The sequence below is a fragment of the Rissa tridactyla genome, chromosome 6 (genome assembly GCF_028500815.1).
Source record: "Rissa tridactyla isolate bRisTri1 chromosome 6, bRisTri1.patW.cur.20221130, whole genome shotgun sequence".
In the NCBI taxonomy this organism is placed as follows: Eukaryota; Metazoa; Chordata; class Aves; order Charadriiformes; family Laridae; genus Rissa; species Rissa tridactyla.
Window position 1 is genome coordinate 47145452 of NC_071471.1, and position 22854 is coordinate 47168305.

The window sequence follows — 22854 nt, forward strand, 5'->3', positions numbered from 1 at the left end:
AGCAGGGAAAGAACAGTGGCTGAAACATTTGCTGTTTTGAAAGCAAGAGAGAAAAAGGGGAAATAGCTCTGAGTACTTGGCTGGAGGACAGAAATGTGGAGAGGGAAAAAAAATAGCTATTCCTGTGCTTCTGCAAGGGGGGAGACGTTTGGACTTCTGTTGAGGGGAGTAAGTGTTTTTTAGGAGATACATTTTCTGGTATAAATATATTGAGGGACTGTGTAGCATTAACATGTTGAGAGTAAGGAACTCTCCTCTGCCGAGAAGTTGTGGGTGCTGCCAAATTAGGTATAAATATATTGAGGGACTGTGTAGCATTAACATGTTGAGAGTAAGGAACTCTCCTCTGCCGAGAAGTTGTGGGTGCTGCCAAATTAAAACAACATGTGTTCAAAGTCAGTTAATGGCCAGCAGCCTTATGCAGCTCATTCTAATATGAGGGTTGATAAGTTATGAGGAAGATAGTACTCAGGGAGCGTATGAGTTAGTTGTAGATAAGGGTTTTATTGGGTAGGAAACAGAACTGGTTTATTTTAGAGGGTTACAGATCTGCTAATGTTTGTAAATGTGACTTTGGGCACACTGAGCTGGTACTTTTTGCCTGCAGTAAGCACGGGGAAGAGAAATTTTTTGAACCTTGAAAAAAATAGTCTGTCACTGAATCTGAAATAAGAGCAAAGAACGGATTTTCTGGGAGGTGTTGTCATGATGCATAGCTTTTACGAACTTTAATGTTTTATTTGTTGTTTGTATGTGTTATTTCGTCAGCTCTACGTGTACATGGTCAGGTGTTTTTTTTTTAAACTTTTTGTCCTTGTGAGATAAGGTCAAGATTTGAAATGGTGAACTGGAATTGAGAGAATCTGGGCATTTTGTTTACTTCTTAGCTGCCGATCTTAATGCCCCCTTCCTCCCATCATGAGTTCTGAGGGCTACTTTAGGAGAATTGTGTTCTATCTAAGGGCCTCCAAGTGATGTGGGGACAGGAGACAAAGAGGTTGTCAAATGTCAGTATCTTTTGCACAGCTTCCAGTTACTTATTTATACAGAGGGATTTCTTATTTGAAGTCACTAGAGCTTAGGCATTGAGGATTTTATAGTTTTTATGCTCTCCATAATCCAGGATGCTATTAATAAAGTTCTGATGAGCTGTCCTATAGACTGCCCTAGTTTCTGCTCTTTAATTGTTAAATCAATCTGCTGCTGGCAGTGTAGGGTTTGTCTGTTGTGGAAAATATAAAAGTTTACAGCTTAAAGAACAACTTATCAAAATAAACATTGCATCTGGGCAGTGCTTGGACAGTGTATTTTAGATGGAGGATGCTGCCTTCCAAACAATTAAATATTTGAAGAGTGGGAAATGAATAAAGATTATTAGTTGACATTTTTTTCCTTCGGTATAAAAGCAACTACTCCTCCTCTCATCCATATCTATGGTTTCTGAAAGCTTGCTGGTGGTTTGTTGTGCCTTTTTTTTTTTTCTTTACTTTGTTTTGCATTCTTTCCTCATATAAAACTAATCTTCAGACTTCCAGGAGTCAAAGCACAGAGACTGCAAACTGTTATGCTGAATGGTGAAAGCTGAAAGATCATTATTTAGATGGTGACTTCTACGAGCCAACAAGGGCATTTGCTTTCCTGGCTGCGTATGCCACTTTAACCATGGCTGTACCTAACGCAGGTGGTGCAGAGGCAAATCTTGACAGGTCACGCTGGCGTGCTTCAAAACAGTTGCAGCTCACAACACACGGGTGTAGGCTGGGCTGCGCTGGCCGGGAAGGCTGGCAGCTGCAAAACCCGGAGCTGGTTTCCAAAGCAAGTGTTGACTAAGTCGAGAGCAGTGGAAGAGGAGGCACAGGAGTGGATTGCGATGTGCTGAATCAGATAAACATGTGTCATCCTGCTGGACAGGAGTAGGATTGCTCATGCTGCGCTTGTGTCACTTGACAGTGACTGTATGCGGGCACGTGTTGTGGTGATTGAGATTTGACCAAATAATTTAGTGTGCTCAAGGTGCACTTTATAGACTCAGACTTGCTATTCTTACTGCTCACGTATAAGTAGGAGAGAACTGCAATACAATAAACCCCCTGAAAACCACCTTTGAGAAGAGACGGTTTGATGTGTAATCTGTAATTGATGTTGGTAGTGCTGGAACTCTGCAATAGAAATGAAAACATTTTCAAGTTGTTGGGTAGGCTTTGCCCGCAAAATTGGATCTGCCGTTGGCATTAGCTTTTATGTCAGCATCAGATACACGTAAATGTCAGTCTCACTGTGCCTTGATTTATGCTCAGGGTAATTCCACGGGAATACAAAGGAGTTTTAGAGTTGTTATATGAATATCAGAAAAACAGTTGGACCTCTGACGCTAGCATTTTAAATTTTGTTAACGTTTGAACCAATGCTTCCAAAAGAGTAACTGACACCTCTCCTTTACTGAAATCGAGTTTTCTGTATTTTGTGAGGCATTTTAGCATAAAACTGTGGTGGTCTTACTTAAACAAGAGCCAGCCACTACATGCATTTGAATGGACTGCGTTTTGATTTTTGACTTCTGACCAATATTCCTCCTGTGCATATCCCTGTTTTTCTTGCTGAGACACAAACCCTTGGAACAGCACTGCGGAACATATGGCCTTGGCTGTCCTGGTGGTTTTTATTTCATGTGGATGAGCTAGAATGCGGGATGATACTAGTGGCATTGTTGTTCCTTCCTCATAGTGTAGGAAGGCTAACTTCTGTAGTTAACCTACATGATATCCATTTGTTAATAGGTTGGTTGGTTTTTTTTCTTGAATAATGCTAGTGTTACTTCAGCAATATATGAAATACATGTGATTGTTGTTAGACTTACAGAACAAATTCTCACCATAGCTTTGAGACTGATCTAATAGTTATCCTTTAGTAAAAATTCATACACTGAAATATTTTGCAGAAATACGAATTTATGTTTACAAGCTTAATATGAACATGTGTTAATGGGTCTCAGTAAGTGTAATGCTTCAACTGAGAGTTAAACTGTGCTTCAATTAACGTTGTCATTTTAATAACTGTGGTGGACAGATGGTGTCTACTTTCAATAATTTCACCCTAAAGTCTAATTTAAATCAATACTTGGGTTTTCAGTGATTCTGTCAAGGGTGTGAACATTTCAATTTGAGTTGTACTTACGCTAACTAGAGTTGTATTTTAAAAGAATAACGCTGCAGTAGTTGCAATAATACGTCTCTAGCATTGTATGAATAACATACTTACTACTGCTTTTGGCACCCCTAAACAGTGAATTTAAAAAACAAACCTAAAAAACATCCCTGTAGATGTGACTTGAATATTTTGTTACTTATATGAATTTGGCTTTTAATTGTTACTAAAGTCTGCCAGTCAAGGAAGGGGTTTATGGTTTTGTTTTCCCCAGGAGCACTTCTCTGGAGAAAGGAGAAAAAGAGGAATTACAATTGAAGGCTTTCCTACTCAGCAACCCAGATGCAACTGGGTTACTAAAAAGCACCTTCGTGTCATACACACATTCCCTAAAAGTCTGTGAGTCAGATGTGGCTGCCTTTTCTTTTTTTTTGTTTTAAAAACTCTCACCACTGCAGCAGTGTGAAACCATTTTCATTTCGATTCAATTGCCAGCTGCGCTTCAGTTCCAGAATCTGCGTTGCTGTTTTTGTATGAAGCAAAGAGGATTCTGATGGCTTTTCAGGCTGCGCTTCCAGCGAAGCCGTTTGGGAGAGAGTGAGGTGGGAGGGAGGGAGGGTGGCTGTTCTGTGCAGCAATGGAGCAAATCTGATATGAGAATAAATGGAGTCTAAATAGAAAGCAATTGTTTTCTTTTTGTCTCTGGGTTTTTTTTTCATTGCCTGTGGAGTTATAAGAGACCCAGGAGATGACACAGGGACAGCTGTCAGAAACTTCATTTTGAAGCTAGAAAACTCAGTGGTGCAAAAATTTTGTGACTGTGTAGAGGAGGAACGGCTCGATGTAGAGACTCTTTTAGAAGCTTAGTGCTTCAGAACAAGAAGGCATAATCCTGCTAATTTAGCTTCTAGCATGATTTGTGATTTTTCTAATAAATAAAGGTATCACGTGCAGTGATCACACATTCCAGACATAATCTGTGTTGGTCAATTGTTTGACAAGGTAGATTATTTTAGAAAATTTCTCCTCCTAGTGATCCAGAGATACCAAAAACCAAAATTCAGCCAAAAATTTTCTTTTGATTGACTTTGGCTTTCACTTTATTCAGTTTACTGAAAATTGCTTTTTGGAGACTATATTGTCTTGGATATTCTTAATAATTATTTGAACAAAATTTGGGTTGTCTTATGGAAATGTGAGATAGATCCTGATGTGTTTTCTCATTCATTTATAGTAGTTTAAAAGAACATGGTAACACTCAATCAGATATGTAATTCAGCAGAATGACTTGGTCAAATTAGTTAAGTTCAATGCTCGATTAGTCAAAGTGGTCAAATTCTGCTGACACAGATGCATGCCTTTGGTGTCCTGTTGAAATTCTTTCTCTCAGCCTCAGTGCTGGTTTTCCTACGGAGTTGTAGACAAGGTCCTCCAGCCGCTGCCTAGATGAGAAGTTTTCCCTGGCCCAGGTCTCCGTGCAGCCCCCGCTTGGCTTTGGCATCTTCTTTTCGGCCCCGCTCTCCCTGCAGCTCTGGGCTTTTTCTTTGGACACAGTAGCACAGGAAAGCCAAGCGTACTGTCAGTGACTTGTTCTTGTATCAAGTGACAGTTCTGCTGTGTGATAATACGGCTGCTGGGAAGGGAGGTTCCTGCTCACTCAGGACTATTTTTGGCTGTGTTAGTGTTAGACAGAATTATCTCATTATTAGTTGTTACATCTCTGTATAAAACTAATACAGGTTAAAGTCAGTGAATTTTTATTTGTGGTTGCATCTTAATGTGAAGTGGTCCATTTAAATTAAAGCATAATATAAGTATCAACAGTTATGTGATACTGTTTATTTATTGGATAGTAATTTCCCAGCCTTTTTATTCTCTTTAGTAGCTGATGTTCGACTTCATATTCTTTTTCCACGCTAGGCCTAGTCCAAAACCAAATCATGACTATGAAAGACTGAAGATTCAGTGCATGAAGGCCATGTCAGACCTACAGTCTCTGCAGAATCAACACACCAAGACGCTAAAAAGGTGTGAAGAAGCAGCAAAAGAGGCAGACTTTTATCAGTAAGTATTAGTAAAGCTATGTAAGGTAAGAGTTTACCAGTCTGTGCTGGATCATAAAGTATTAGAACACGATAATCAAATATTTTTTTTTAATTCTGTTTTTCCACTTTAATCGCAAGATTAATGTTTGTATGCATCAGATAAAACATTTCTGGCCTATTTGAAATGATGAAGTATGGATTGCTTGTTTTATTTTGAAGAATCAGAGATAGAAATCCCTGATGTCTTGATGGGACACTGACAAGGAAAGCCTACTTACTGACTTGCAATTGAATTACAATTCAATAGTCTTACTGTCAGGCTGGAGAGCAGAATATAATTTGAGAGAATGTTATTTGTTACTGTTTTTTTTTTTTATTAGTCAGCTCTCATGCTGACTTGTGTAAGTTTTAACACAGGCTTAGACCAATTGTAAGCATTTATGAAAATGCAATTAAATAGGGAGAAACTGGCATATATTTCTACCTTGTTATTTCTGTTTAAAAAATAGTCATGTATGCAAGTAAGAACATGTTTTCTTCACTGGAAAGGAAGACAGCTCAGAAATAGAAATGCAGATAAATTCTTGGTTTAAGTTTATTTGACTTAAATCTACACTATGAAATATGACTAGTAGTTAATGACAGCATTTGTTTTCATTGGGAGCTGCTAGTTCTTACCTACCGCTTTTACCCACAACTCTCTAAGCCTTTAAAGACAGGCTTCGTTTCTTTCTTTTTCAAAAACCTGAAAATAGTGTTAAAGATTGTCAACAGATCTAGCAAGTTGTGTGGCTTCTTCACAAAGAACTTTATTCCTAGTCATTTGAGGATTTTCAAGTACTTTAATTTGCTGGTGAATTCTGTGCAAAGCGTTAGTGTACATTGTAGATGGATTTTTATTTTTTTTTTTTGAAGCTGAATTACCTATGTCTTTCCAATGCTGACATGAAACACTTGTATTCTTCATCCTAAAAAATGAGTGGTTTGCTTACCTTGTTTTGGAGTTCTGTAGTCCCTGAAACCATACTGTGTTGCACTCTTGTTTATTCAGTATTTTCATGATAGTAGAAAAGGATTTACCCTCTTATATGAGAAGAAAAACTCTGAGTTTTAAAAGTGATTGAAATACTCAAGTGTAGCAAGAATATAGCCATATTCCACAGAGACCCACAGTTTTGGCTTCTGGAAAATGATGCATATATATAAGTACAAGCTTTCACATTTACACTTGCTACAGACCAAGATTATCCGGTCAGAAGAAAGTATAGCATATTTTAATTGATTCAGTGATAATTCTTTTTATTGTAAGAACTTTTTTACTTGGATTTGAATAGTTCAGTTTCCTACTTAAAACTTTAGCGAGGCTGAAACTCACTGTTGGAGTTTAGGTGTCCAAAACATGACAACACACGTTGAAATCCACGCATGTAATTCCTGATGAGTCTATGAGTAATTCTCAGGGTGAAGAAAGGAATTGAGTAGAATACGCTATTCAAATGCTATTTTCTCCTGCAGTAATACTTAGAATCCCATACTTTTTTTTTTAAAAAAAAAAAAGTTACCATTCCAAAGAATTTATAATTTCCAACAAAAATATGAATAACAGATTAATAACCTACGTGTAAAGATTACGTGTATTTAATTGTGTGGCTTTTTTAATCAGGTTTTCCTAATTTTAAGGAAGACTTTTTAAAAAAAGCTTTAGATCATTTCGTGCAGGAAATGTTGGTATTTCACTTCATAAGGAAGTACAAATACAAAGTATTTTAAAATCTAAATTGCTGTGTGTTATATGTGTGGGTTTTTTAATAAATATGGACTTTAAACACTTTATCAGCAGGTGTGAGAGTTCAGTTCGAATCATTCTGTTTCAACAACAAAAATACTTGTCAGTATCCAAATGTCACTCTTCATTTGATCTGTGGTAGTAAAATACATTCAATTGATTTTTTTTTTTTTTCTTTTTTGCTCTTTTTCAGCAGGGGTCTGGTCTAATTTTGGACTCTTAGCTTGAATTATAATCTGAATGATAGCCTCATCATGTGGCTCTCAGTTGTTTAATTTCTAAGTGAGGATGTATTTGTTTCAATAATTATGGCTTGCATAATGAAGTTTGGTGTAACTCTGATAGCTTTTTACCTGCTTGAATGTAGTTGAAACATACATAGTGTATTATTGTTGGTTGTGGGTTTTTTTTGGCTGGGTTTTTTTGTTTGTTTATTTTTAAAACAACAGCATACAAGGAGATTTTTGTAGTTTTCACCTGTATTTTGGTTAGCTGCTGCTCAGCTGAGGGGCCCAAGAGAAAGTGAAGTGATTCGTGGGATAATTCCTGTTACCTCCAGGATCATGTTATGCTCGCATTACACAATTTCTGTTTGTCTACCTGCTTGTTGTTAAAATGGCTATGAAATGGCAGTGTTGGGTGGCATAAATCCATCATCTCTTCTGAGGCTGTTTAAAAAGTACTGTGTACTTTCATGTATTTTTGTATTTATGTCCCTGTTGCTTTCTGATCCCGCACCCCCGCCCCCCCCCCCCGCCCCCCCCCCCCCCCCCCGGTGCTTGGAGTACTCAAATATGCAGAATTGAGTTAGTTTGACCTGCTTTCTTGGTAGGAAACTCTTGCTTGAAATTAATTAGTCCGGGGCTCTGTCCTGGCAAGTTGGCTTCTAAGAGGGTTTTTTGTGTGCCATGCCAGCACGTTGCACAGTCGGCTGCTGAGTGACCAGTCACAGCTGAAGGAGGACATGGATACCTTGAAGAGGAAAAACACGCAGTTGGTGCGAGAACATAATCATCTCCAGCAGTCATGTGAGGAAATGAAGAGACTTCACGATGAGGATCAGAAAGAGATAACGGACCTGCGCAGCCAGCAGCAGCAGGTGAGCTACAGCTCGTAGCGTAAGTGCTAGAAAAGATCATTAATTGCTCCTTTGATAAATAAAGACAATAAAACTGAATATATCTTACTCATTCTAAAACATCCGCTTTACATTTTACAGCACTAGGGTGGAAAATGAGATCTTGGATACTAATTGGTTTTCTGTGTTTAGCTGCGAAAAAGAATGAGGGGTATAGAATTTTAGATGGTATTAAGAAAATTTGATGCAGAGGTGAAGAAAAATGTATGTGAAGAAGATTGTACATGCATGATATTTTTTTAAGTAGGCGGAGATGCCTCAAAATCGTAGCTGGAAGTTGCAAAGTGATTACAAAGATGACTATTTTCCTAGGGTATTTTATGGGACAGGGCTAGCTTTAAACATGCTATGCACGTTATGTTTGTTTTTTGGAAAGTATAACAATAAAAAAACGAGTGATGGGTTGGGGCGCTTTTTTTTGTTTTGTTTTAATTATTCCAGTGACACTTTAATGATTTGAGGGAGTGATCGAGCTAAGTTTGGTTATTTAGGTTTGCAGATAGTATTCAGTTAGAACAAAGCTACAGGCTGATTAATGTTTTTGAACTTGAAAAAGATAAGCTTCTCAGGAAGAAGCGGACATTTCGGAGCTGTATGTAACAGGCTGTCCTTAGGATAACATATTTAATATATTCTGAAGAAAGAAAAGGAAGAGTGATAGTAAGGAGCAACTGGCCGTATCAGGTCCATGGTTCACCTGTGGAAAAGTCTGATCCTTTAGTTGGAATAGTTACAGTACCATGTGGAATGGTTAAACAGAATATCTCGGTTAACTGTGTGTAGGCTGATTCACAGGGCAAACTTGCAAGTCAAACATTAGGCTTCAGAAGCAAAACCTATGCAAACAAAAATAATTATTTGCTAGGGTAGGAGGGGCAAAGGTCAAAGCAAGCTGGATGTGCTCAATGGCGCTTTAGGAGGTGCTTGAGGGCTGGTGCCAAGAGGAGTGAAGATTTGTATTTCCTTTTGTTCCCTTCCTGTAACGTTATCCTGGGAGTTCTGCTGTGAAATGGTTTAGTGGCTTGGTTCAGAAGATGGCTGATGTTCTGTGAAGCAGAAATGGTTTGCTGTGTAAACCTGGGCAAATAGATTAATTGCTCTGTGCCTCAGTTTCCCAGGCTGCAAAGCAGGGATGCAAAACCTCCAAGAGAAGGCTATTGTGTTTTCAGGTTCTGTCCTGAAGTTTAAAATTATCTGGCAGCACAGAAGGAGGCTAAAGTATCGTTGTCAGTATTTATTTAAAGAAATTCAGTCTCATGTCAGCATCATGATTAAACCTTTAAAGGAAAACTGTGTATGTGGCTCTCAGTGAGAAAGTTGTGTAACTCTGTTTCTCAGCATGTCAGAGTGAATCATGGTGTCTTGAAGGGGTGCCAAGAGTCTTATCTTGTCTGTGTCATTTCTCATCTGAATTAGTCTACCACTGTTTATGTTGATCCCCCTGACGTGTTGTTTCGTCGTCAGGCCGTAGCAAAACACATCATCTCGGTGCCCTCAGAGAGCAAAACCTTTTGATGGGGTTATTCTTCGCGTGGGATTGTCATGGATTTGCTGTGTAGCAGCTGACCAGCTTAAGTTTCTGCTGCTCCCATATGAAGTTTCTTGGTGCCATGGCTGTTTTCCTCGGTCCAGCTGGGACTATTTATTTTTTCTCAGACTGGGATTTTGAATGGGAGACCTTGCTTATTACACTCCTTCCTGTTTACGGCATTTCTGCCTTCCTCCATCAAATCTCTGTTAGCAAGTTTATGCTGAATTCCATGCAATTTCAACTCTGTTCATCCTTCTTTTCTTTAATTATTTAGTGTGTTTTCAGCAAAAATACTTACCGTATATTCTTTAGACAGCGAGAAGTGGTTTGTGTCTGTTTGGATTTTCAAATACTTGGTTCCCAAGCCTGTTCTCAGAATGCTTTGGGAAGTAGTCTTCAGGAAAATGGCGCTCTTGAGCAGGTTTAAATCAACATGTATTTACATATGCCTACAGTTTATCACGTTTAGCATATGTGAAATAGTTCACTGAAGCATGCTAGCTAATCATGGGTCCAACCCCGGGAGTTATGGTACTGAGTCCACTGATAGGGATGTATATGGCAATAGCCATGCCAATGAAACTCTTGCCAAATTGCAGCCTTGTTCCAGGACTGCTTTATGAACAGTAACTTGCTGCTTTTACGTATCTTGGTTAATTAAAGGAGAGACCAGTGTCAAGCTGAAGAACTTTGTGTCTTTTGTCGTGCTCGTGTAGAAAAGTGGTTTCCTGACGGTGATGGTTGTCATCTGCTGCCTTGGGCAGCGAGTATCAGGCGAAAAGCAGACAGTTCCTTTTGATCTTCCTTTGGTCAGCAGGCATCCAGGTTCTTCCATGTTCAGGAACTGGTCCTTACTCTGGATATAAGACTCAAAAGAAAACAAGGAGCCAATTTGTGCATATTGGGTGGTTGCCGTGTGTTTGGTTTCAGCTTTTTATAGAGCTCATGTTTTCTGTCTCTTTTTTCCTTCTAATTTTTTAATACTTATTTTCAGGTAGTTAGGGACATACCTTTGTAGACTAATGCTATTATATAAATCCTAGCACCTCTCTATATAGAGCATTTCTCTTTCTTCTCACCACTCTATCAAGGCCAAATTTCAGTTTAAAAGACAAAAAGAGAAAAAATGAGCATAATGGTGTGGTGTTTTTTTTTTTTTTTTTTTTTTTAAAAAAAATGTGTGTCTGTGGAGGTGAGGCCTCATTTCAGGCACGGTTTTTTTGCCTTTTGGGAAGGAAGAAGGACTGGATTTGCTGAAGCTCATTAGGGCATTTCTGTTGTTGTTGCTGGTCATTTATCATCAACATTCATATTTACAACAAGATTCTTATGTCAGTGGAAATTAATTTGAAAGTAAGATCCAGGTCAGACTTTATTAATGTTTAAATGGATTTTTCTTTTCCTGTTCATATTTTATGGATAGCTTTTGAAGCACAAACCTCTGTGGGTATTTCTCAGATGAAATATTGTATGAATATTAAAATATATGCCTATGTGTATAACATATTTAGGGTAGATTTCATTCTAAGTTTTAAATTATTTAGTTTGTTCATGGAGGATACAGGCAACCTGTCATGAATGCCACCTCGTGGTCATTTCCTAAATTACAGCTATCATCTCTTACCAACTAACCATTACCTCTTGCTAAAACTACAAAGGACTTCGAAAACAACGTGAGTATAATAACTGTTGGTAGAAGTTACCGATAGAGAGAGATTTTTCGTAGTCTTGTGCACTCTAATTTGTGATAAAACAGATATCCCCCCCCCCCCCCCCAGTTAACATTAAGCAGATACAGTAATGCTTAGAATAACAGCAATGCTTAGAAGAGGCTCAGTGTTTCCTTAGTCATTAAAAAGAATAATTGTTAAAATTAGTTAATACATTTTTGTTCTAATATGGTTTCTTATATATATTTTAAATCAAATGTATTGGACTGATTAAAAACTGGGTTTATTAGTACAGTTTCTGCCTTTTTTTTAGGTTATGAAGCAAAACGGGTCATCAGAAATATTAAATAAACTTTACGATACAGCAATGGACAAGCTAGAGGGTGTGAAGAAGGATTATGATGCCCTAAGGAAACGGTACAATGAGAAGATCGCAAGTCACAATACAGACCTGAGCCGCCTAGAACAGGCTGAGGAGGAGAACAGACGTCTTCAGAAACAGATTGACATGTTAATGAAGCAAAGGGACACAGCAATACATTTTCAGCAGCAATATTCGACCTCTCTTAGAAGGTATAATCAGGTTTTGATCACTTCAGATGCGCTGTGAAAGCAGTAACAATTCTAATGTAGCATCTTATTTTCTCTGTGGTTGAATCACAATTATTTTTCTAATTTTTTTTCTAAAATTTCTCTCTAGTGTATGTTATCTTGGTGTGATGAGTAAGCGTGTGTTTCTATATAAGATTTTCTGGAAAGTCCTAGAAGGTGTGAGGGTGATGTTTATTTGGAGAAATGGTGCTTTTTCTCGAGAAAAAGATTTCCCAGTTAGGGTTTTGGGATTGTATGAGGAATTTTAACCATTGTTTAGCTCGTGTGAGAAAGGGATAGTCTGCCTTTCAGGCTGTGTTTGTTCTGTTGTAGGCAGAGGAGTCAAATACAACAAAGTTATGTTAAACCTCAGATTTAGCGTTCCAAACAAACTCCTCAATGGGTGGTGAGTCTAGCAACATATGTATCTGTTTTTAAATAGAAAAAAAACCCCAAGTCAGTAGGAGGATATAATTTCTAAAAGGTTTTTAGCAAATGAAGGTATTCTCAAGCATAAGTTAACTTTCCATGACATTAGAACTGCAGACCATGTGGGACTCTGAGACAGAGCTTCAGGCTGGCAACAGAGTTCACTGGATGCAGATGTCTGGGAGTCTCGCTTCTCTGGGAAGGTGCTGAAGCAGAAGGGCACCATCAGTATATCACACCACGCTTAACCTCTCTCTGCTCCTCCTTGATACTAAGCCTACACAAATAGCCGTGTGGGGTAGGAAAAATGCTAATATACAAAAGGACTCTAAAGAGCATCTGTGGGTGTGTTGAGAATGTTTTCACTGACATAGGTTAGGGATAATACACAACTCCCACAGACTAATGCCCAAAAATGTTGTTTTCCACATTCATAGACTTTTAGCATTTCAAAAAGGTGAGATTGAGCATAGATAACAATGTACACATGAATAGCAGGTACATCTAATTAAGTGATACATCTAATTAAGTTATAGGAGAACATGACTAATAAGAGAATAAGTTATGTAATGTAGACTGCCATGGAATCCTGAAAGTGAGGGAAAGCTTAATATATACTACAAAAAACATTCCAACCACGTTGATACATGCAGAATCTCAACATATTTGTATTAGGGCCTTGTGATTTAGGTCTCCTTGAGAGGAAGGTATGGTTTTATACTGAGCAGAGGTTTGTTTTAAGAATTTAATGAAGATATTCATGTTCCTGTGAACCAGTGATCCAGTTATATTAATATAACTGAACTTCAGGAATTTTTGCCTTTCATTCAGTTGGCTTTGGGTCTGGACGTTTTTTTTACTTGTTTCCATTTATAGAAGCCTTTATTTGTCTTATGTTTATACCCTTTCTTCATAACCAAAACCATATTTCTCTGGGTGACTGACCAAAAATTTTTAAAATGCATTTCAGGTGGGTATAGCTTTCAGAATATAAGACTTAACAAACTTGTAGTTTGAGGATGAGTGGGTCATAAGTTGCAGCACTGATTGTTTTTTTTTTTTTTTTTTTTTTGTATTGCAACACTAATTAGTATGAAATGCAACCACAGTCAAAATAGGTTTTAAAGAGAGCAGAAAGAGCGGAAGTCCAGTGGTGGCCCTGGTCTCATTTTGAATGAACCTTTGGCCTTAAAAAATACCAGAGAAATGTTCAGCCTTTTTTCTTTTATCTATAACATTATCGCAATGAGACACAGTATATGAATGCGACCAAGATGATTTGGTTAGTAAATAGTTTGCAGATTTCAAATTAACTACGATGGCTGTCTAGTTCCTATGTGCTAAAGCTTACCCTACATGTGTGTCTGCGTTTTGAATGTGGGCTGTGGCACTTGGATAAAACTGCCCGTAGTTTGCAATTGCATTGAAGATAAGCAGGCAGACCGTGTGAGGGTTCTTTTCAGTATTGGTTGCTCCTTATAAACCTGTGCATACTGCCACTGACCCATCTAACCCTGCTACTTGCAAGCCATTCACAACAGTTGTTAGAAATGGGCTTTTCTCTACAGAAGGCATCTGTGAAAATGGGATCCAGCTGCCTATATTTCCTCCTGAGGAGGCAATGCAAGGTCAAGCAGGACCAAGGTGTTTCAGCTGGAGCTTTGCTTTCAGGGTTTTATGCAGGTTTTTATCACTATTTAATGAGTGTCCCTCTATGGCAGGGACTTTCTGTTTTGGTCAATTCCTCGTGCTAGTATGCTTGTCGTGGCTTGGTTGGGTTTTGGGGGATTTTTTTTCTTGTTTTCTTTTTCTTTCCTTAATGATTTCTTTTTTTTTTTTTTGGCAAACATTGCCTTAAATCTTTTCTCGTCCCCTCTCTCCTGTATCTTCCCAGTGCTGTCCTTGATTTGACACCCAAATAGTTTTTAAATGTGCTGTGGGCTCTCGCATGGCAGTGAGGTTGTTTGGCGTACTGCCTGTCTTAGCGTTCTGATACAGCCTTGTACTTTTCCTATAGTATATTCTTCTTATCTTCATGCTCGCAGCTCTGAAAAGGCAAAAGAAATCCAGATTTTAATGTTAGGTCTTCTGTACTGCCAGCCCAATGATCTCTTAAACTGAAGAATTTCCTGAGAGGAGCAGGGTGATGGGTTTGAAATTACTGGCAGATGCCTCAGTAATGCTATGGCAATGCTTTGAATACACTGAGGCTTTCAAGGAAATATTTGAAACTGGGTTTACAGCTCTCTCTTGGGAAAGGTCAGGCAACATGCTGGATTAGACAAGAAAATGCACTTTTAAACGGTGTGAGGCATGTATGTGTGTGTGAGAGACGGAAAACAAAGTCTGCCAGAGGTTTGTGGGCACCTGAAATTTGGATAACCCTAAAAGTGTCAGGTTAGGCACAATGTTTGCACCAATGATGTTTACCTGGGAGTTTTGGAAAAAACATTTAAGGAAATCTTAGTGTCCAGTTGTGGTAAAACACTGCTCTTGGGGGAAGTTCCTTTTCAAACCTAATTGTGGGTTGTCTGTGGAATTATAGTCCCACTTTTAAGAATGCTTTGTCAAAATCAACACAACAAAAAGTTACTACTTTTCAATTAAACTTTTTTTGATTGTGCCATACTTCAGTAGGTTGTAGTGCTAATATGTGTATGTTTTCATCTGCGTTAAATATTAAAAAATTACTTTTGACAATTTAAGATATTTTGCATTTCAGTTTTCCTGGATGATCTGTTGATGAAAGCAAACAGTAATGTTTGAATTACCTGTTTTTAGTTCCATTGTCTGCATTTTTACTGTAAGCCCGCTCTTTTCTCCTTTAAATTATCCATTGCCAACTTTGTGGCATATTTGGGCATCTGGAAGTTGTTCTGTTTTTTTCCAATTTCTGCATTTGTTTTCCTTCTTCCCACATGCCTGGGAGGGTATGTTGGCAGAGGGAATTAAATTCTAAGATGAACAGAGCTCAACACAATAAATAAGGTTAAACTTGTGCTATTAAATAACGGCAATGCTTTGCATTCCTTTTAGAATAATTTGTTAAAAATTTACTTTTAATAATTAAACTAATTCTAAATTATTTCTAACAATTTTTATGTTTCAGTTCCTTGAAGAGGTTCTCTGATATTCCTAAAGGTTTACTAATATTCTTAAAGCAAGAATACTTCTCTTTTGCAGTACTGAGAATACATTGTCTAAGATGTCCTCTGCGGTTGTGCTTTACCAATGTATGCGTTTGGTTATCCAGCCAAATCTTTTAATGTATGAAAAAGGAAAATGAGGAACAAGTATCTTATTGGCATTTCTGCTTCTTTTTAGATTTGAATCAGTACAGCAGGAACTAAGCAACGCCACAGCACAAAACAAAGAGTTGCAGAGAGAGATGGAGCGATTACAGTCGGAGGTGACAAGGTTCAAAACAATGCAGCTGAAAGCAGCAAAGGATGCAGAAAAATACAAGGAAGAAAGGGATTCAGTTTTCAATGAATACCGCCTCATAATGAGTGAGAGAGATCAAGTCATTAAAGAGGTTGATAAGCTTCAAACAGAGCTGGAGCTTGCAGAGTCCAAACTGAAGAACACTTCTTCTGAGAAGCGAGTGGCTAGTGAAGAGATGGAAGCTTTAAGACAGGTACTAGCCTGTTGTTTCGATGGGGAAGGGAAATGAGTATACATCGTTGATGCTAGAATCAGAAGTGTGTGACTGATTAATGGGAAATAGTAATGCACTGCAAAGAGGAAATTCTGTGCTGATGTTTTCCTATAGCAGTCCTTTTTACTGTCAATTAATTAAGACTGCATGTTTGAATAGAGTACCTGTCAGTTGAAATTTTCTGATCACTTGACTTAGTTCCGTTCATTCTGCTGATAATAAATCCTTCCTTTACTGCGTTAGTCTTCTATGCCTTTTCAAATAACGCTCTCTGTAACAATATAGCTCTAAATATTCATTATTTTTGACTTCTAACCTCTACAGGAACCACTGGATACTATCTGCTATGACTTAAAACGGTACACGATAAAGTAGTCTCAAATATTTATGCAAAGCCTGGGCTGACATGCATGGTCTTACTCATTTGCCCTTCTTCTGCCTTTAAGCTAAAGAGGACATTTTGAAGATTTTTTTCACTAGAACTCAGGCATGCCTTCGAGCGTGTGAAACCAGAACTTTGTATTTTTAAGCGATACATTCTTGAAATGCTTATATCACAGCCATGTTATAATGATGCTGTTAAGATTTCCAACACACAATTTACTGCTCAGTTTCATTTCAGCTGACGTGCATTGACTTGACCCTTTGGTTTACAAATACTTAATTTAGCACGAAATAGATACAAGCAAATGTATTCCATTGCCTATAAATCTCATTTTACTTTCTTCACAGCATTACATCTGAACAAAATGTCCTTTATGAAAAATTAAGGTGTGGAGCTTTTTTTAAACCATACCATTGTTGAGGAACATAATGTGGATTGTGACATACGGCATCAGAGCTTTAATAAATAACTGACTTCTGGTTTTAAGAATTTAAGAATAGTTTTCAACCCTGCGTATTTGTCTGCTAAGTAATTTAGCTTCTAGAGTGAGTGAGATTTTAATACATGTTTCATACCTGTTCTACTTTCATCAAAGCCATTATGTCCATAGCAAATGTCGGTTGTTGATGTCAGTGGAATCGGGGTAGTTGGTAAGGAATACTAATGGCAATAGCCACAATTAGTCGTTCTGCTCCAGTTTGTTCTATCTGTCGTTGTGGCACTATGAGTAATCTGCCAAAGTGCTTTAAGGGGCAGGGAATTAAAATTTAAAAATACGTGGATGTTACCCCCTACCTAGATGACTTGAAGGGGTGTTTGAATGAAAGAGGCTGGGACTGGGGAGTGAGAGGCTGGCAGGGCACAGACGTGCATTTTTCTTCACCCCCGGAACTGGCCCATCAGAAAGCAGAAGTAACTGCTTCTGTAATGTACTAAAAGGTGTAAAATAGCAGTACTGTGAATTTTCTTTTTGTTCCTGTTTTCCTTTCCTGTAGCTATGAACTCATCTGCTTGTGAGCAGGTATGTTCCTGTGTCACATAGTGCTGGCTCTTGCTGCATCTGCGTTCTGCGTATTTTCATAAGGGATTTTCTACTTCTGACAAGGCAAATATTTGAAAGGTTGAAAAAATTATTGATCAAGGGATACATTCACTTGAAGTAGTATCCTGAAAAATGCCCCTACTTAAGTGGGATTATCCTGCCAGTGAATAGTTGGTGTGGTGCTTGCCAAAACGTAACTTAATGTTCTGTGCGCTCCTGGTGATGTATAGCAGCCTTGGGTGCCCTGTTACATAGCGTCCATTGAAACAGCACTGGATCCACTTAGGTTGTTTTAAGTGTTGTTTCTTCTGTGAAACTTATACGCAGAAACTTCTTCTGTGTTTGCTGGTGCCTGGCATTTATAGATGATAGAAGAAATCTCAGGGTTTTGCACTGTGGACTGTTTTGGATTAAGTTCTCATGCGTTTGGCCACTCAAAGCAAGGGACTAGATATTATAGATTTCCCCCTCTACTTGCCCAGTGGTGTTTTTGTTTGGCATAATCTTTTGCTTCAGCAAATACTTAGAATGTCATGTTTCATCTCAGTGGTAGTCAGCTTTCCCCTCTGCTTATCCTGTATAAGGTTATTGCGCTATATTCAGATGTGAGAACTTCCTCCAAGCGTAAGAGTTCTTCACAAATTCAGAATTGTTCTTCAAACCAAACCACTCTAATGTTTCCAAACAGAAGCTGTTCTAATCGGCGCCAAATGGCACATTGCCCTGTGTCGTCACGTTGTAATTTTTTGCAAATGTCACAGGAAAAAAACAGAGGTGAAATTTTACTACTGACCACCAGAGGCAATGGCTGCTCTTATTCAGATCATTTATATTGAGCATGCTGGAATAAACTGTGGCAATGTGTAGTTTTTCCAATCACCTTAAAGTACTGTAAATTCCTGTTTAATGAAGGGCTTTCTGGGAACTTTCCCTCTGCCTCGATACTTGGTGACTTTCATCTCTGCTGCATGCTGGAAAAGACTTAATACTTTTGTGTAAGTTTTATACGCACATTTGAATGCACATTTTATACAGACTTTAGTTACGCTCTACAAAATGTTGCTTCCAGTACTAAAACTTGTCTGCACCACCAGATGGGTCAAGGATTTCTGTCTTCAGAGGTGAAGCCCTTTGCCCTTTGGTAGTGGTTCACAGTTTGAGTTTGAGGTACTGAGCAACAGAAGCTCTTACTGATGTTGAAAATACTTGAGTGCGATCCACTGATATGTTTTAAGTTCACAGAGTGAGTCATTAATTCTAGTGCTGTCTGTTACTCTACAGCAAACACATCTGTTTTAATACCATCACAGAACTGTTTTAACAGCCTGACTAGCCTTAATTAGATGCCGTATCTCAAAAACAATCATGTTAGTACAGCAAAATGCAATTGCCAGCCATGCTTTAAATACTCGATCTTACTCTTTGTTAATTGTAGAGGGAAATAAAATGGAAGTCAGTTTATGACATAGTGTCTTTCTGTCCTTAGGTATTTGGATCCTTTCCTTCATTTCTTTTCAGATGTCAGTTGTCTCTGGTAATGTTTTTGAGATCACAACATCAATAGTTTCCAGCCAGGAGTGCCTGTATGTAGAAGGACATGTGACTTTAACTTATGAGGAAGCTATAAGATACTTACGTAGCTGTGTTGTCTAAATTATTTCAGTCCTGTAAAATTGAGGCAGTTGCTTAAAGCTACTTGCTATCTAGTCTTATCCTTTGCCATATTTGAAACCTTTTTTTTTAAAGACCAAGTCTGACTGGTTCCTCGAAACTGTAAGTGCTCCCAGATTCTTGCTTACTTCTGACAGCACTGTGCCAATGTGATGGTGTAATATCTTTAATACCACATTTAATATTCTTTGCCAGTACTTGTATGTAATGTGGGCACAGTCTGTTCTGCTCCTGTTTTTCAGAACATTAGAGGTAAACTCTTTAGGCTTTTAAGGTGTCAGTGTGTATCCAGTTGGAAAGATGAACTGTTTCCTTCTGTACTTAACCTACTGCAAACAATGAATCTTGTTTTAGGAGCTAAACTCAGCTCTAGTGGAAAGAGATCGAGCAATTTGTGAGAGAAATGAGTTGCTGGAAAAATACTGTCATGAAGTGAAGGACAAAGCTGAGGCCCAGAAGGAACTTGACCAAGCTTGCAAGGATATAGAGACGGTGAAGGAAGAAAGAGATGTTGCCAGAAAAGAGAGAACAGAAGCTATCATCCAGAGAGACCATCTACTAAGGGAATATTATCAAGCCCGTCAGGTACTGCACTTCTTCACAGTAATTTTCAAGAGATTAGTTAAAGGTCTGGGCACACCGGGTATCTTCCCCCTTTTCCCTGAGTCATTCTAGAATACATATATATAAACGCATATATGTTCTTCAAGACATAGTGACGGAACTCATTTGAAAGAAATAGAGTCATGCTTCATACTAAGTTTCTGTTTGTAAAAATAAATGGCAAATAAAATATTGTGATCCCGCAGGTGGCTAGGCAGTTTATTACCTGCTGGTAGGCTTGTTGCCACCATCTATAATGTGTGTTGTTCGTGTCTGTGACCTCAGGATGTTAACTATTTCTAATACTTCATAAAGGAAGTTAACTGAAGCGTGATTGTAAATTTTCTAATCTGGGCATGTTCTTAGTATAAATATGCAGTTCTGACAATTTATGTCTCTGTGTGGGTAGTAACAGTCTTGTAATTCTGCACACTTACTGATGCTTTTGTCTTGTGTGCGATACTAAACATCAATCCACGTGCAACTGTAAATGCTTACATAGAATGTGCTATGAAAATGCATAGCATCATAACTTTTATATTCATGAAATAACTAAGAAATATGAGATTATTTAATATTAAACTAGATACTTGGGATTGTTTTCATTAAACCTGTATTCTCTTCTCATTGAATACCAACCCTTTAACAGTGCGGGGGGAAGCAGGTAAACTACGTTTTCAGTTGTATTGGTTCTTCGTGGCAAAACTAGTGGGATTTTGGAAACTTGTGCCTTTCTCAAGGAAGCCGGCTAAGCTTGGCTGAACTTTGCTGTGACTTAGCCATGGACCTGCTCAGATGCTCACCTTTGACAGATTCCAAATCAGAATTGATATTTCAAACATAAATGTCCATTTGTTAATCTGAGTGGGTTTTTTGATTGTCTTTTTCCTGCCATTGGACTAGAAGAGAATAAAGTGATTCTTGGAAATGAGAGAGACAATCAAAAGGCCAGACGTGACTCTTCTTAGCCTCTGTTTGGTCTTATTTCTTGCAATTTTTATTTTTTAATGTTGAGGTGAGAAAATAAACCTGGGGTTAAGGTTCAGTGCTCTCTCTCTTTTTTTTTTTAACATAATTATAACTTGTTTAGAAAAAAAAAAAGAGCCTTTAAAGAATATTAATCGTGACTTAGTAGTCTCTCTTTGATATACATGCACTCATGTCTTAAAAATATTCCTCCGCAGTGTAATCTTTAATCAAATTAAAAGTCTAGTCAGATTCATTACATTTATTTATATTCTTGAAATTAAGCGCACACAGTTGTTTGCAAGCCCATGGCCTTCAGTGTTTGTGGTTGGCTGTAGCCTTGTAGTTGGCTTGTGCTGCAAGCTTGGAGTATTCTCCACGTATCTCTCATACTAATGTCACCATCTCATTCGAAATAGAGAATGCTAGAGTAACAGGTTAATTTTAAAGAAAGTAATTCTTATTTAAAACAAGAAACATTCAAATAAAACTTTTTTGGAATTCTGTTGCTCTGCTTTGGGGTTAAGGGACCTGTGTGAATCACAAGGCTGTGTTGTGAACGTGTACATCTAGTTGTCCCAGGGTAAATAACAGACATTAATACAGGAAATCTGTGTTGTAACTGCTTATAGGAGTGTATCTGATTTCTAAATATCCTTGAATTTTTCTTCTGTCTGCTGAGCAGAACAAGATAGAAGCATGGAATGCCATCTCTGAAATACAAAATGTTCACTGGTGTTATTTTGAAGGGAGGATTCTTATTCATGTAGATTGTATTCGCACAAATTTGTGTGCCACTGAATGAAATATATTACAACAGTTTTTATCTCTTTTTTTTTTTTCCCCAAAGTTGCCATTAAGACAAATGAACGTTTTTTATGAAAACATGAGAATTGAATATATCAGGTAACACGCATATAGTGGAAGCTGTTTGTACATCCTTATCTAAAAATTGTGCTTAAAATACTTATCTATATTTCTTAATTCCTAGATACAAGATTCTGCTACCCTAGACATAGAAAGAGCAAACAAAGAAATTGAAATGCTTCGGAAACAGTATGAGGCAATGTCACAAGAATTGAAGGAAGCTGTCCAGGAAGCAGAAGTAGCCAAGTGTAGGAGAGACTGGGCCTTTCAAGAGCGGGATAAGATTGTTGCAGAAAGGGAAAGTATACGGTAAACGCATGCTAGATGGTACATGAGTGATCTTTGTAACACCTTGTGTGCAGTTGATGCAATTCTAGGACTTGCTGGGTTTTGCTAGCACTTTCTTCAACTTGTTGGAACTTCTGCATTAGCTGTCACGGGGTGATTTTTTTTAATTTTTTTTTTTTTATTGAAATTTTATAAAATAGAGGGAACCTTAAAGATACTTTGCTGTGTCTGTACGTTCATACCCATAATATGTCTCTAGTAAATACCAGCGAGCCTAACAGCACTGCTACGTAAGAACAACAAAGTATGCATTCTTTTTGTCGTGATATACCTAATCCTGCTATAGCTATAGTCCTGCAAATAATCCTTTACCTTTGGGGACATTTCACAAAAAGTACCCAACATGTTTCCCAATGGACATTTCCCAAAGGAACTAAGGGAAAATACTTCAATCGGGATTTTTTTCTGCTAGTCTAAAGAAGATAAGTAGAAATAAACTTTTGACCTAGCATATGTAATCTTTTTCTTCCTTATACTTTTTTTTTGAGGGAGATCTTTTGAAACTGCTTTTTTAAAATTTTGCATTAGCTATGCAATGTTGTAGAACTAGTCTAAAACTTAGATAGGGTTTTAAGTAACTAAATGGAAGCTACTTTGCTTTTGAAGGACTTTGTGTGACAACTTAAGGAGGGAGAGAGACCGGGCTGTGAGTGACTTGGCTGAAGCTCTTCGCAATCTAGATGACATGAGAAAGCAGAAAAACGACGCTGTGCGTGAACTGAAGGAACTGAAGTATGTTAGAGAAATGATCAAACTGCATGGAAGTTCGTGATAAAAACTTTGGTTTGTTAGCAGTGTTCACAAGTGAATCATGCTGTTATAGTGGTGGGGCAGCAGGTGTTCATGATAATGTATGTGGAAACACTGCCTGTAATTTTAGTTATCGTGGAAATTATTGTGATGGACCTGATCCTAAGTCTTACTATCTTAATCTTTTTATTATTAATGAGACAGATATTCCAGACTTTGTGGAGATATAC

General features: G+C 37.9%; 1 protein-coding gene across 3 annotated transcripts in view; it reads left to right on the top strand.

Moving 5' to 3' along the window:
- Window positions 1-22854, top strand: part of DLG5 (discs large MAGUK scaffold protein 5) — a 112659-nt gene that overhangs the window by 54588 nt on the left and 35217 nt on the right. For all 3 annotated transcript variants that reach the window (XM_054205910.1, XM_054205909.1, XM_054205908.1), the window contains exons 4-10: window positions 5065-5208; window positions 7891-8074; window positions 11628-11887; window positions 15659-15971; window positions 19445-19675; window positions 21651-21835; window positions 22481-22606. In XM_054205910.1, the coding sequence (XP_054061885.1) occupies window positions 5065-5208; window positions 7891-8074; window positions 11628-11887; window positions 15659-15971; window positions 19445-19675; window positions 21651-21835; window positions 22481-22606 (1443 nt within the window). The remainder of the gene's footprint in view (window positions 1-5064; window positions 5209-7890; window positions 8075-11627; window positions 11888-15658; window positions 15972-19444; window positions 19676-21650; window positions 21836-22480; window positions 22607-22854) is intronic.